The sequence below is a fragment of the Diospyros lotus genome, chromosome 3, assembly GCF_014633365.1.
Source record: "Diospyros lotus cultivar Yz01 chromosome 3, ASM1463336v1, whole genome shotgun sequence".
Lineage (NCBI taxonomy): Eukaryota > Viridiplantae > Streptophyta > Magnoliopsida > Ericales > Ebenaceae > Diospyros > Diospyros lotus.
The window spans coordinates 32368790-32384885 of record NC_068340.1 but is presented as its reverse complement, the minus strand read 5'-3'; the positions used below and the strand labels follow the sequence as shown (position 1 = coordinate 32384885).

General features: G+C 33.4%; 2 protein-coding genes across 2 annotated transcripts; one reads left to right on the top strand and one right to left on the bottom strand.

Moving 5' to 3' along the window:
- Positions 1–2028: 2028 nt before the first annotated feature.
- Positions 2029–2792, bottom strand: LOC127797442 (uncharacterized). Its single transcript, XM_052330350.1, has one exon. It carries the CDS (start codon positions 2665–2667, stop codon positions 2149–2151), a length of 519 nt encoding a protein of 172 aa, XP_052186310.1. The 5' UTR covers positions 2668–2792; the 3' UTR covers positions 2029–2148.
- A 6907-nt stretch (positions 2793–9699) lies between these two features.
- LOC127797441 (serine carboxypeptidase-like 20) lies at positions 9700–15920 on the top strand. Its single transcript, XM_052330349.1, has 14 exons — positions 9700–9990; positions 10068–10213; positions 10824–10897; positions 10994–11116; positions 11247–11349; positions 11430–11467; positions 11546–11647; positions 12076–12156; positions 12255–12497; positions 13272–13337; positions 13409–13530; positions 15149–15262; positions 15456–15501; positions 15629–15920. Exons 1-14 carry the CDS (start codon positions 9839–9841, stop codon positions 15710–15712), a joined length of 1494 nt encoding a protein of 497 aa, XP_052186309.1. The 5' UTR covers positions 9700–9838; the 3' UTR covers positions 15713–15920.
- Positions 15921–16096: the final 176 nt, after the last annotated feature.

The following is a 16096-nucleotide window of genomic DNA, read 5'->3' as shown; positions in this document are numbered from 1 at the left end:
AGAAATACAGTTAAAAAGAGATGAGTTGGAAAGATATTTTCAAAAGTGGTTTCTCTGTACGTAAAACATGTGATCAATGATGGAGGTCGTAGTTTATTGGTAAGTTGGAAAACCTTATGAAGTCAAAAATCTGAAATTTTAACTCTTTTAATTCTGAAAAGTTTCCTTTCAAGGCTTGCATGCTTCTTGTTTTTTTCAACCCAAAAGGAGCTCGTCAAACGTGGGTTTGCAACCATAGAAAATAGACTCTAACAAATGATTCATATTTGCAAGTATTTTGACGTTTAAGTAAATAAGAGGATAAAAATGATAAAGTATCAATAAGTTAAAAAAAAACATACTTTGACTTTGAGGAGAACTAGTTTATATAAAAAGAAGACAGGTTCTCTTATATGCATGTGTCTTGCGTTTGTAAGGTGGTGGAATTAGATATTCAATGCCGAGAGAACTCTTTGAGGGTGGCATGGTACCGATAATACTACCATTAATGTGGATGGAATCTACCATTAATGATGATAGAATCTACCATAAATAAGAATGAAATCTTAAGCGGGCGACAATAACAATGCTATTGCAGACTAGTGTAGGGCCAAGATTCAAGTTGAGATTGGGTCAAGGCCGAGGGTCGTGATTGGGCTTATACGGTCTATTTCTCAATTATAGTAATGGAAATGAGTAAGAAAGAAAAAATTATCATTAAAGTTTAATAAAATATAATTAAAATTATCCTTCTCTAAATAAATAAAATAACACCACGTAGATCAATTTAAAAAATAAATGTCATAACTTTTTGTCTATTCGTAATATATACTTATGCCCACAATAAAAAAAAATGGTATAATTTTTTTTTGTCTTTCTTAGAATGCGTGTATGTGTATTATATGAGGGTTGTTTTGAGATTTGAAAATTTAAACTAATGGAAAAAAATAAAATAGAAAAGAAATTGAGGAAAAAGTGTAATTGAAGAATGAATAATTTATTTCTCAAGAGCAAAAAAGTATGGTATATTTTACTTCTAGGGGCTAATTAAGAAAAATTTCATCTTTTACTATGTTTTAGGCTTGTAATTTTTATATTTTGATAAGATCGTCTTTACACAGTCTTCGATGTTCGTGTTCTTAATTATGTTAGGAGAGATAAATTATAAATTGGGTTTTACATAAAACAAAATTTAAATTCATAAATTGACATTAATATATTACTTATCCAATCACTTGATTGGTAATTTTTATATCTTTAGTCGATTTGTAGACACTGACTTTGATTTGATATTATTCTGTGCTAAACCTAAAGAGTTAGTTCTGTTTCTTTTTCTTTTTAATTCCCCCAGAGATCTCTCTTCTCTCATCGCTGACTGTAAGCCAATGAACGCCTTCGGAGACGAGACACAAGAGGAGGGGGGGTGGGGGGGGGCGGTGTTGGCTGTTCCACTCACATGCTGCTAACGGCCCACAATACAAATCCCCCGTAACCATAAAATTTAATCAGCAATAAAATCATTTTATTTTATTTTATGTTTCCAAAAGTGGAATATGTGCACCAGCTTTGGAGTTGCAGATGAAAGTCATTGCCAAAATAACAAATTAATGAAAAGTACAAGCGATTTGAGCCTGCCTTTATGAACAAACTACAAAGCTATGAAGAAGAGGTTCATAAATGAGCTATGTTCTGGACAGGGAGGCGAGGGCAGTGGCGGAGCCACGTTTCGGCCAACTGGAGCCCCAGCTGATTTTTTTATTTATTTTTATTTTTTATATAGATTATTATAGATCCCGAACTAAAATTCTTTCTTGGTTCTGGGCGAGAGAGAGAGAGAGAGAGAGAGAGTCAGATAGGGATCCGTTATTCTTCTCTTTTTGGCTGACTAACCCGCCGTTCTATTTTTTTATTCCCGTCTCATCCCACCTTTGCACCCCGCCGCCGTCTTCTCTTATTTTCTTCTGCCAAACCCTCCACTCATTCCAAACGCACCTGAAATGACTAATTTCCAGAGTGAACTATACAACAACAAACGGAGAGGATGAATACTTCAATGAAATTTTGGAGGAATTTTACGGGAACCCGAAGAAATGTACAATCAGGGAATGGAAATCCCCACTAAGCGATTCAGATGCCAAAATGAATTAAATCATCTAAATACACGATTAATTACAATCTGAAAACAGAGAATTCGATCGATCGCGTAGGAAATAGAAGTGGAGAATCTCCGGCAACCCTAGACAAAACAGTTTTTCCGGCGAAATCAGCCTTCTGCGCAGCCACACAATCCCTCGGGGTTTCGAACGAAGAGAGCGAGAATTCCTTGTGAACAACGCCGACGTCGAAGTAGATTAACCCCGAGGTGGGGATATCGACCCGAATCTCCTTGACCGGGAACCAGAGGAACAAATCCTGGGCGGAGATGCCGGAAAGGCCGGCGATCTGGCCGTAGGAGAGGGTGCCGGAGACGTTGCGGTCGTAGTGGAGCTCGCTCTCGAACTTGGCGTTGCATTCGCGGTCGAGATGGACTTCGAAGCGGCCGCCGGCGTCCAGCCGGAAGTCCTTCGCGCCCTTGGGCAGTAATCCCATCGGCAGGCCGTTCGATCGGAGCGCTTCGTATATGGACAACTCATCGGCGGCCACCACATAGAAACAGAGCACGAACAGTACCATGAATTGGGCAGCCATTTTTGGTGTCTTCCGCGATCGGATTGGTTCTAAAGCATGCGATTGGTATTATGATTTTGAAAGAAAGAGACGGGAGCCGGGTTTAATGGGTCTGGATTGAGCGAAGAAGGTGGAGTAGTAGAAGAAGACGACAGTGTTGCCAGCAAGACGACAGAAGGGCATCGATCAGGAGAATAATCTATTATTGGTGGATGATAGCGACTGCCGGATCCTAGCAAACCGGATTAATCTATGACCCGATTCAATATAGTAAATGGTCATTGAGGATAATGGCATTTTATTTTTTATTAATTAATAAATGTATTTTATTTTTTGATAAAATATATTTAAATAATTTTATTTATTTATTAAATAATTCAAACTATAATTTTTTTTATCACCAACTAATAAAATTATTTAAATATTAAAAAATAAACTATAATAAATGCACATTTTTGAAAGACAAAATGCATGACAATAATTAAACTCACCATTAATTAGTAATATCACTTTTATAATTCCAATTTATTTTAGTGGTGGTAGCTTCAAATGGGGTTAAATAAATTATGATTTAATTTAAAATTTTAAAAGAGTTTGCACTCTAAAAACCAAAATAGGGTTTAATAAATGGCATTTTCTGGGCACTTAATAAATCATCTATCGCGTGTGATTTGAACAAACTTTAGGCCATTTTTTTTTTTTTTTTATGATGGATCAAAGCACTTTTATCACACGAGGACATGTCACGTGCGAGGGGGGGGGGGGGGGGGAATAAATTGGGTAATGGAATTAGGGGTGTATAATCGGTTATAACCGAACTGAACTGTCCAAAAATTATGAACCGAACCAAATCAAATGCAATAACCGAATTGAACCAACTCCAATAAATCGAACTAACCGAAACCGATCTAACCAAAACCTAAACCGTGCTAACCAAATCGCAACCGAAAATCGAATTGGAAACAAACTAACCAAGAGACCGGCTTTGCTGTTGTTGTCGACCACCTAGCAAGTCAGCGATTCCGATGATCGAAACCGATCATCGGATTCCCCCCACCACAATGACCCACATACCAAAAAATTAAAAGCATCTAATGGTGGGATTTTAGTAGATCTAGGTTTCAAAATTTTAATATAAAAAAGAAATAGAGTACAAACTTATCGAAAAACCATCGACTTTGTCTTCGTCTCCAACTTTCGTCTTCTTTTTCGGCCTCGGTGATGGCGACAGATGGTGGAGGGAGAGAGAACAGATGAAGCAATAAAGTCGAAGAGCCTTCGGCCAGTGCCTAATCTACGAAGCATTGAAGAGCCTTCGTCTTCGCCATCACCATCGAAGAGCCTTCATATTCGCCTTCGCCTTCGCCTTTGCCTTCGTCTTCGTATTCACCATTGCCAGATCTGTGAACTCGAAATCGAATTGAAGATAAGATGAAATATCGAGACATGAGAGAGAGATAGAGAGAGAAGAACGAAGAACAGAGAAGATGAAATGTTGCACCCGTGTGCGTGACTCATGAAGGAAGGCAGTTCGGTTCGCACGAGGGGGGGTTGTGGTTGGTTCGTTTCAAGTGAGTGAGGCTATTTGCTACAAGTTTGGTTCGGTTCGATTTTTTGAATATTTTTATCAAAATAATTGAACCGAACCGAATAACCGATTTTTAAAAAAAATATAACCGAACTGAATCGCTATTTTTGAAAAATTGAACCGAACCGACCGAACTTTTCGGTTCGGTTCGGTTAGTTCGGTTTAACTGAACTTTTGCTCACCCCTAAATGGAATAATAATATTTTTATTTATGTTTTAGGTATTACTCATGAGAAAATAATAAGAATATTAATTATTTAAAACACAGTCTTGGAAACGGTTGCCGGTTGGCTTTTATTTATTTGATTTTAGTAGTAGAAAGAGTTTTTAAAAAAGCTGTAACTAAAATCTAACTTAAATGTATAGATTTCCTTTAAAACATTATATTTTAACATTAAATTTACTATTATTTTTATAGAAAATTAATTACTTGGATGAATCTTCTTTGAATTTTTTGGTAATGCTTTCAACAAAAATACAAATTATTGTTGTCAAGATACAATAATAAATTTGTTTAAATGAAAAGTCGTCGTTAACCTGCTTAAGTATGTAAAAATAAGAAAACAATTAGAGGGTGTGGAGAGATCCCCATGCAAATTCTTTAATATTTAAGTTAAATACTGAAAATAATAAAAACTGTATTGAAACTAATATCGGAGAATTTATGTGGGAATAGCTTCCCACACCTCTCCCTGTTTGTTTGTTTTGGTAGCTCTCTCGGTTCTTCAAGAGCACTCGGTTCTTGAAGATCATTTGGCTTTTGAAGATCATTCAGTTCTAGAAGACCACTTGGTCCTCAAATACCTCTCAATTCTTTAAGATTTTTCGATTATTATAAATCTTTCGTTCACCAATAAGTCATCATCTCTTGAGACCACATAATTATTTGTGGACTCCTAATTATTTGCCAAGAGACCTCTTGATTATTTTTTGTCTCTTGATTATTTGCCTCAAGGATACCTGATCATCCGTGGACAAGACTATCAAATATTATATTTTTTATATTATAAATTTATTATTGTATTTTGGCAATAACAGAAATAAATAATGCATTTATAACTCTTAATTTAAAGTTTTTATATAAATAGGGTTGCATTTGAATAAATGGATTTCATATGATCTCATTTGAAGAATTTTCATTCTAAATTCTATCATTTTATTTTAGTTCAAGTTCTTTTAATTTTTAGTTCAAGACGGGTTCTAGGCAATCTAATTTGTACATTTCCCATGAAGGGCCCAATTTTTGGTCCAAATAAGATCACATCGGGCCGGTTTCCATGCTCTTGGCCCAAAAACAAGATGATTTGGGCCCGTTTGGCTTTTTTTTTTAATTCTATAAACTTTCATAAAAAAAAAAAGTTCAAAAGTCTTTGATTATCAATTTATTTTATTTAAAAAAGAAAATATTCCTTTAACTCAAAAATATAAATTACAAAAAAAAATACTTATTTGTATAAAAAAAGTATACATTATTAGTGTAAAGAGACAAAAAGTAACGAAAGATGACAAGAGTAAAACGTGATAAAAAAGTTAAAGCATCATTTTCCTTTCATTATTGCTTAAATGAAAAAGAAGTGTTTTAGAAGATATCTTTCCATCTATTAGTTGGCCTTTTTAGTGGCACGCCATGCTACTTGCTCATTATTTTAAAGAGGGAATAAGTTTGAATTTTAATTAATTCAAACCCATTACCTCTTACAAAAATTTATGCACCTCACTAGCTAAGCTAAACTAAGTAAATTTTTTTTTATTAAAATGTAAATAATTTTATTCATAGACACTTTACCTACTAGTTAAATCTTTTCTTGACGATTTACTTTTATAGACAAGAGGTAAAAATTAAACCATTTTTAACCTAGTTGAAAGGTTGTTTCTTTTAGCGGTAATTTATGAAAATTACCTTAAAAATTTTGCCCAAAAAAACCCTCTTTTTTTTCTTGTAGTACAAAATTCAAATAATACATCAAAATTATACCCAAGAGTCAAATTTAAATTAAAATTTTCTCAAACATCTCAATGTATTTTTACACACTCAAGTATCAATGTAGTGATCACTACTCATTATGTGAACTGGGTGGTAGTGGAAGCGGCACTTATACATACTTTAATGAGCAATGGCATGTATGAATTAAGAGCCACATTTTTCTCTTTTAATTTAGTTCACAATAAAATAAGAAATGAAATTCAGATTTTTTTGGGTCATATATAAGTCATAATGGAGTATATAAATTAACTTAATATTTATTTTTAATTAGCATTTTTATGTGAAAAGTCTTAATATTATAAGACTATATTAAAATTAACCAAAGTTATCGCTTAGTGACATGAGAGATTTTTGGATTGACCATGTCACGATGACTCAAAATTTCTTAATAAATTATTAAAGTGAGATTAAATTAAGTCTAACTTTTTAATAATTATTAAAATAAAATTATATTTTTAATATGTATACGCACACATTACTATTTTGTCCACTTTCGTCCACCCAAACCTTACTTAAAGGACACAAAAGGCAGAAAAGAGCGTTAATGGGACCATCACTCCATGACCGTAATAAGCCACGAGGAGGGCACGCCGATGCCTTCTTTCCGTCTTAAAAGTTTGTTCCGAGCGAGAGTGACGAGCCTGAGACCAATTTTGTCCTTAGTAGCCAATAACGCCCTGACGCTTGGCCAAGATTATTCCTTCACGTAAAATCTGTGTATAAGTAATTTATATACAAATAAGTTATATTAAATAAATTATTATATTTTAGTTTCGAGATTAATTTAATTATTTTGTTTTGAAAAAGGTTAAATAAGTTATTATATTTTTAAAATTAAAACAAAATTGCCCACCGTAATTTAACATAACCATATAATTCATTGTACTTTTAAATTTATTAGCCACTATAATAAATATCATCTTAATATTATTTAATGGTATTCTAATTCTATAATATCAATTTTATTTCAAAATATCAATTCTACACAAGAAAAATAGCCTATTCACTTAAACTAGATAAATTGCCTACTTTACTCAATTCTACACAATTGTTTTAAACACTAAAAACAACATTCTCAAAATGTCAAAACTTGATTTTCACATTTGTCTCTGCACAAGCCTTTCAAATATTATGTAATGTGCCATAATTTATAAACATGTAAAACAACACCTTTAATCTATGATCCTATCCCCTTTTTTGCAACTACTTATATGATGAGCTTTTCAAATATTGTGTAATATGTTCTAATTTCTAAAATGTAAAACAACACCTTTAATCTATGACTCTACCCATTTTTTCTGACTACTTATTTGATGGGCCTTTCAAATACTATGTAATATGCCCTAATTCCTAAAACTGTAAAACAACACCTTTAACTTATGGCCCTACCTCTTTTTTGCGACTACTTATTTGACAAGTCCATCAAATACTATATAATGTGTCATAATTCTTAAAGTTGTAAAACAACACTTTTAACTTATGACCCTGCCCTTTTTTTGTGACTACTTATTTGACAGGCTGATGCGGACTGAGTCTTGGTTTGCTTTTTGTTTTTGATCACGTTTTTCGTTGTCTTTCGTCTTTTTATCATCTTATATCTTGTCATTCGTTGCTTTGTCGGCTTCAATCTTCATTGTTGCCTTCAATCTCTTCATCATCTTGGGTCTTGTGTTTTGTCGTTTTAGCAATTTTCAGTTCTCAAATTATATATTATTATTATTTTAAAGAAGTCTAGTAAGTTAGGTCATCATTACTTTAACAAGTTCTCGTTCTCTAACTGTTAGTTCATGTCACATCATTCTTTGAACATGCCTACGCAATTCAACTAATTTGCATTCTCTTACGACACGCAAATATTATTTTTTAACATTATGTACTAAATAAATTTTATGTGTACTGTTTGAATTATTAAACGCAACAAAATAATGGTCTTAATATTGTATGAATAAAAATGTAATGTATTGTAATCTTAATTTAGATATATTGAGCAATAATAAGAAGATTAATGAAGATATTAAATTAAATTAAAATAAAAAAAATTGCTTCTGCCATTTTATGCACTATGTTGGGCAAGAACAAACACTGAACCTGGTCATAGAATAGTCCATTATTCAACAAGGAATTACATCAAAATGGCTTAATTATGTTAAATTATGACAAATTTAATTTTATTTATTTGACAAGAAGAATAACATCCTAATTCACAAATCCAGGTTTAGATTTTTGAACACTGATTTTATGTGATAGTGAAGATTTATTACAACTAAAAAGAAAATGGATAAGATAATATTAAACCAACTTTGCTATGTGTTATAGAGTTATTAGGCAAAAGTATTAATATATGCAAAATATAAGTATAAAGGAATGAGGATTTTACCATGAATTAATGTGTAGTATATAACAGAAGATAAAATTATTTAAAATAATAACAAGATAAGTGCATTATAAAATAAAATATGCGACGCATAATTAAGATAATTTATAAATGCAAGAAGAATGGTAATATAAGTTTTTTTTTTTTTTTTCCAATTGAGAGTTGAGAAAATCAAATAAGTTCTTAGAAAAGATTGCAAAAAAATTAGTAAATTTAGTGGACCATGATACGAGAAATTTTATAAAATAAGGTTGTAAATGAAAAGTAATGTATTTATTATTATACATGTGTTACATGTCATTAATTTATTATAAGGATGACAATTTATATTTGGGTCATGAATTTTTATTCAAATCTATTGCGATTAAAGTGGACTTTTTTGGTTGATTTAAATTTAAGTTTTATCAAAACCAAACCCAAAGTGATATATATATATATGTATATATATAATATTATTTATAGATTAATATTTTAGGAAATTATTTATATTTTGACTAAGAAACAACTTGTTAAGATTGTGAATGATTAAATCTAAAAAAATATTATTTTGATTTTAAATTTTAATAATTTTATAATATTACTTTTTGAATATTTTAATGTTAATTATAGATATTTTAAGGTGTTTATATTTTAATATTGTTTTGAGTTCAATCACATATTTGAATAATACTTGGAATTCAATATAGTTTGAATAGTTAAAGACTGAATTTTTCGTAATGATATTCGAATCTTATGAAAATAGGATATGATTTTTTCTAAGATTTGAAATAATTTGGGAATAAATTTGAGAGTTTAGATTTGAAGTAAAAAATGATAGATACTCTTTATTTTTTAGTCGTTTCGTTAATTTTATTATTTAATTAATTTTAATGTATTTATAAATTTAACGTAATATAATTTGTCTGAGAAATGAAATTATTTGTGAAAATTATTAGTCTCTCCCTGTCTGTCATGCTGCTAGGAGGGTTATTTTTGATAAAATTAAATTATTAATACTTTATTTGTGAGATGGAATTACTATTATTATTGTTATTATTATGTATAAACAAATTTTAATTAAAAGTTACCTTCTTCGACCTCTCGTTGACTCGCCTGTGGGAGCATAACCAACCAACCAGACAACTTGATCGCCATCACTCCACAATTCGCATCTTCTTCTATATATAGCCCATTGCCAATCCTACTTATTTGTCTCTCAGCCACTGTCTCCTCCCTCCCTCCCTCCTCTCCTCCCTCTGCCAAATCCATGGCCGCCAAGCCTAAGATTCCTCGTTTATTCTATACACTCTTAATTTACATTATCTTAAGCTTTGTGTCAACAGAATCAGCTCCTGAAGAAGCTCTGATCACTCAGCTTCCCGGTTTTGATGGCACTTTTCTTTCCAAGCACTATGCCGGGTGAGTCCTTTCGCTCTTTCTAGTGCTGCTTTTACACTTCTCCCTGAATTTCCTAACTGGATTCTCAACTTTTGCAGGTACGTGACCTTAGATGAAAGTCACGGCAAGAAACTGTTCTATTACTTTGTGCTTTCTGAAAGTAATCCCTCCAAAGATCCAGTGGTTCTCTGGCTCAATGGCGGCCCTGGTTGCTCAAGCTTCGATGGATTTGTCTACGAACACGGTATTAGTTCAACCGTAACTTTTTATATGCAATTTCAGATTTGTGGAAATGAATTTGTTGCTATCTGGTGTCCGAATTGTCTGTACCTTTTTTGGGATGGTTAGGAAAAACTTGGTTGAAGCTTCCATTAATCTGTTTTGATATTGTGATCGCTTAACTTAGTTGGCTTCTTTGGATTGAATAAAGTTTTCATTGTACGAATGGTCAACGGATATCAGTCAAAGCACATTTTTTGGGGATCAAGGGATATGGAACTCTTTTATACTTCTTTGAGAACGTATGAGTGATTTTATTTTGCTTCCATGGTCAATTCACTGTTGGATGCCCGACTCTTGGAATATTTTGCAATGATTCTTGCGGTTCTTTTGGGTTCAGAAGAAAGGCAGATTCAGATTCTTGGCAATCTGAATTAAGAGAACAGCTCCATTCCGGTTTAGCTTTTTATTTCCTGCTACCTTACTGGGATGTCCCCTCTGTTATTGAGATGTGGAATTTAGGAGAAACAGTTCTGTTCTATCAAATCCTTCCTAGTTTGATCTCTCTCAAAAAATTGATAGCTCCTCTCCAATTCACAGAATTTATAATTGAAAATTTCAACAATATCATGCAGGACCTTTCAATTTTGAAATGGGAAGTAATGGAAGCCTGCCCATGCTGCATCTCAATCCATATAGCTGGTCCAAGGTCATGAATTCATTAAGCGTTGGCTCTCGTTGATCAGCTGTTATGCTATTCATATTTCTTAATTCTGATCCTGAATAGATGATGTTTTCCTGCCAGGTTTCCAACACAATATATTTGGACTCTCCTGCTGGTGTAGGATTTTCTTACTCAGGAAATCAATCAGATTACATCACTGGAGACCTGAAAACTGCTTCTGACTCACATACCTTTCTCCTCAAGGTATCATTTGAAATATATCAACAACAAAACTAAAAATGGGAAGAAATTTCTCTAACATTTACTCTAGATATGTGGCTAAGACTGAAATTTTAATATGTTTATGTTTCTGGAAATTATCAATGCTGACTAGTGGTTCGAGCTGTACCCTGAATTCCTCTCCAATCCATTTTTTATTTCTGGAGAGTCATATGCTGGAGTATATGTGCCCACTTTGTCCCATGAAGTAGTCAAAGGTATTTCTTCCGATCTCTGAAGTGCATCTGTTGTGAATTTGGAATCAGAGTCTCAGGTGCAATTTTTGGATCTTGCACAGGTATTGATGCCGGCGTAAACCCCAAAATCAACTTCAAGGTAAGCCTTTTCCAAAACTTTGCTGAACTACTGGTCAATGTTAGGTTCTTCCTCACAAATTATATGCATCGCATACAGGGATATATGGTGGGAAATGGAGTTACTGATGATGAAATTGATGGTAATGCTCTAGTGCCATTTGCTCATGGAATGGGACTCATTTCAGATAAACTGTATGAGGTGAAGGAGCTTTTTTACTTTGATCTACATGCTTCCAAATTTCATCTACCAAAGGGATTTGGAAATTGGTAGGAATTTTAAAGATTTTGGCAGGGCATTCTTTTGGATGGGACAGTAAATGTCTTATTTTGAATGGGGATAAGGATATGGATAGGAGCTCAATACCATTGAATAAGTTGTCTATAAATAGGCCTTCTCAATATAGTTGTTGAGTGACCACATTTCAGTAAGTTGAGAGAGGATATAACCAGGTTATCGGTTTGTCTATTGAGGTTGTGTGTCTATGGTTACCATTGCTTGAACCTGCATGTCAGTACTGTGTCCGGTGAGACTTGCCACCATATTAGGTCATGTGAAATCAAAATTAAAGCATGCTTTCAATCCCTTATATATTACCGTGATTCTTATTACCCATGCTGCATATGCAGGAAGTTACCAGTGAGTGTCAAGGAAACTACTATAATCCAGCAAGTGACAATTGTGAAAACAAGCTTGCACAAGTTGATAGAGTAATGTGCTGCTTTCTACTATTTTTACATGGATTCTTGAAGTACTTTATATAATTTTGTTGTTTTTCCTTTTAACTTTGTATTTTCTCTAAATGCAGAACATTGAAGATCTAAACATATACAACATTTTAGAACCATGTTATCATGACAAAGGAACTTTAGAGACAACAACTGCTAATGTGAAGTTGCCATCAAGCTTCAGGAAACTAGGTGAGACTGAAAGGCCCCTTCCTGTAAGGAAAAGAATGTTTGGCCGCGCATGGCCTCTTAGAGCTCCAGTAAAAGATGGAATTGTTCCCACTTGGCCACAACTTCTTGACAGTAACAGTGTTCCATGTATGGTATGTCACTCAAGTTCCTGTCTTTCTGACCTTTTATTTAGCTAATCTACAGTAGCTTGGTTTTCTTGAAAATGGGCATTCAAGTTATCAGCACTTTTTAGTAAAAGTAACATGTCTGCAGGCTTTTCCTGATTAGAATATTTGTTTCATCAGAATTGCTTAAAAGTTTAATCTACCTTCATAGATCTTTGCAGACCATTTGCCCTCAATCTTTGTGTCATATTAGTTTCTAAGGACCTGCAAGTTTCAGTTCTTCTTGGGTGTCATATTGGTTTGCTGCACAGGGGTCAAACTGAGAATCAACTTTAAAATGTGAGCATATCGGGCCTTGGAAGTTTTAAGATATGATTGATTCAGTGAGCAAGTGCATGCAATTGATGTAGCTGGAAAGTTTTAAATGGTTACAAACTAGATAACGATAGACGTAAGATTCAATAAAATAAGGCATCTACTGGAACTCACTGGTAGCATCTAATAGAGCAATCATTTGGTTTGGTGCTCTACAAGGGCAAGAAAATGGCCACTAGTGGATGCTTTTTAATAGCTTCGAGTGTTCTTTACAAATTATGCTGTTACTCTTCTCATGTCATGCTATTGCAAGTAATCAACCTGTTTCTAAATATCTCTGGCCATTCTGTTGGGGGTTAGTACACATCTCTTCCTTGGTATTCCGCTATACAGCTGTTGGCTTCTTTTAGTTCTCTGCCCCATCATGCTTGATGTCTTCTTGGCTTAATTATATCTATCCTATCATGATTGAAATTCACCTTGCAGAATGATAAAGTTGCAAGTACATGGCTCAACAACAAAGCAGTTCGACAAGCAATTCATGCTGAACAAGTAAGATCTAGTCATTTTAATTTCAACAAGCTTTCAAGGCATTTATTTTATCTCCTATGGTTATACATTAGGCAAGTGCGGCGGGCACTTGGGAGTTGTGTACAGACAGAATCATATTTAACCATGATGCTGGAAGCATGATAAAGTATCACAAGAACCTCACTTCTCGAGGATATCCGGCACTTATATATAGGTAGGTAACAACTGTTTCTAATTCATTACTGCTGTCCTGCCCTATATCATTTTCACTTTAATGTCAATGTTAACCATCCATAGGATGGCGAGTGGAACAATTTTCTAAAGCTGCAACCAATTAAGTAAATTGGTTCTAAATATCAGAAAATTTATCTCTTTTCAATTTTCCTTTAAATGGTAGCAAATTGGCTGTCTATAAATGTAATGTGTTCTTGATGTTGTTTCTTTTTATACTTTGCTACAATAAAGTTGATCTAAATCCCTCAACTAAAAATCTTTAAGGAGGTCTTAAATTAATTTTCTGTACTTTCCTGTTTATATTTTCTAATCTGCAACATCAACTTCTGAAGTTCAGCTAATAACCTCTCCTATATATGTTATCACTTTAAGAGCATCAAGCAAATACCAAATTTATATGATTTTATAACAATTTTTTGTTCTTATCAAATATGATCCATGTTACTTTGTTAACTCAAACATATTTTTAATATTTTCAAATTTTTTCATTTTTTATTTTGTTTGTAATCTGAGTTATTTCATTTATATATTTGAGTTTTTTTTTCTATTGTTGTTGTTGTAACTATTAGATTCAAACTAGGATTCATATATGTTGGTAATCTGCTTGCAAATGATGCAAACTATTATCACCTAATTATACATCAGAAAGGGCAATATACAGTTACCCCCATCTTGAGTTTTCAAATACTGCTTGGTACACATGGTGGGGAAAGTTTTTTGCCTGCTAAAAGTCGGAGGTTGTTATTGATTTCTCAAAGTTGAGTTTTTTCTGACTACAAAAACTGGAAAGGACCTGCAATGTTTTAATCTGCCAAATCTACACAGCAAGAATCCTATAAAAGGTTGACTTGTATGCAACAAATGCACATGTTTCTGTTTTGAAAATACTATTTCATGTCTTAACAGGAATAGCATTTAATGATTAACCCCTTTATCTGGAGTCAAATAGGTGGCAAATGTGGGCCTAAATCATAAAAAGGTTTAACAAATTTCCTGTTGTTGAATGTATTACTTGTTGATTTTAACCCAGGGGCATGATTATTTACATGGCAAAAAAAGGGGGCGGGCTTATCCTTTTGTTTGTTGTGGTAATGCATCCATGCAAAATGGAACATGCCGATATCACTTTTCCTGGAGTTATAGTTCCAAGACGTGTTACTGTAGTTTCATTAGTTGCTTCTACAACCAACAATATTGGCTTAAAACTTTTAAAGCAATCTCTTATGGATATATGAGGACATAGCAAATAAAACTAATAGTATCTGTGTACTCTGAAGTCAAAATGCATATGTCTCTCTATCCTCTTGAGCACCACCTGGACATATATCACCAGAAGAAATTAATTCTTGCAAAAAAGATAAACATGATCATGGAAACAATTCCCACAATGCCCACAATTGGTCAATGATCACCAAAATGCTTGTTTATGTGCAAGAGTGTTCCATATTCTTCATTGGATAATTATAGTTCATCATGCATCATTTGCTCCTACTGCAGTTTACATGTGGTGGATGGAAAACAAGCAAGTCTAAGTCTGTTATTCATTCTTGATCTAAGATAATCTGGCCATTTTTCATGGAAATTTTGCATTCTGGCAGTGGGGACCATGACATGTGTGTTCCATATACCGGGAGTGAAGCATGGACAAGGTCAGTTGGATATAAGATTGTAGATGAATGGAGGCCTTGGAATTCCAATGGACAAGTTGCTGGGTATGTCAGTACTAAATGAAAATAATTGTTAATCAGGAGATCCTTTTTTGAGTTCATTGCTATCTTTACTGAATTAATGAAGGAAAATGTATCTTCCTATTTTTAATGGTCCGAAACAATATGGTACAAAGTACACATTCTAAATCAGGCTGCAAAAAGGTCACTTGACGGTTCTTTTGATTATCTTTTACAGGTACTTGCAGGGATATGAGAACAATCTCACCTTCCTCACCATAAAGGTTTGTACAGAGCATTCTCTGTTTGTCTCAAATACACCATTCACCAAACCCTATATTTTTCTTTCTTTCTTTGTCGTCTTCTCTCTTTTTGGTCTCGGTTGTAAGTTTTTCATTTAATTTGTTGCAGGGTTCTGGACATACTGTCCCAGAGTACAAACCACGTGAAGCATTGGACTTCTATAGCCGTTGGTTAATGGGAAAAACAATATGAAAGAATTTTATGGCTCTTCTTAGAGAAAGAGTCATGGTAGTCCTAATTTTGTATTTCTTTCTTTTCCCAGATAGCTATTTGAGTACAGTGAAAAGCTATAGAATATAATTAATACCTGAAGGTAATTACTTCACTATTGCAATTCCTATGTACTATTGGACTAAATTGAGCTTATTATCGTTCCATTGACCTTTCCCTATCTACCAAAGAGTACTTTCTTTCCATTTTATAATAAAGCAACATTGTTGTAGCATCAGCGAGGTTCAGATCTTATTTATAATAATAAGAGACAATATAAATATAACCGAATGTGAAGGATGGATAGGCCAATACCAATTTGATTATCCTGTATGACTAAACACTATAAGTAACATTGTATAATTC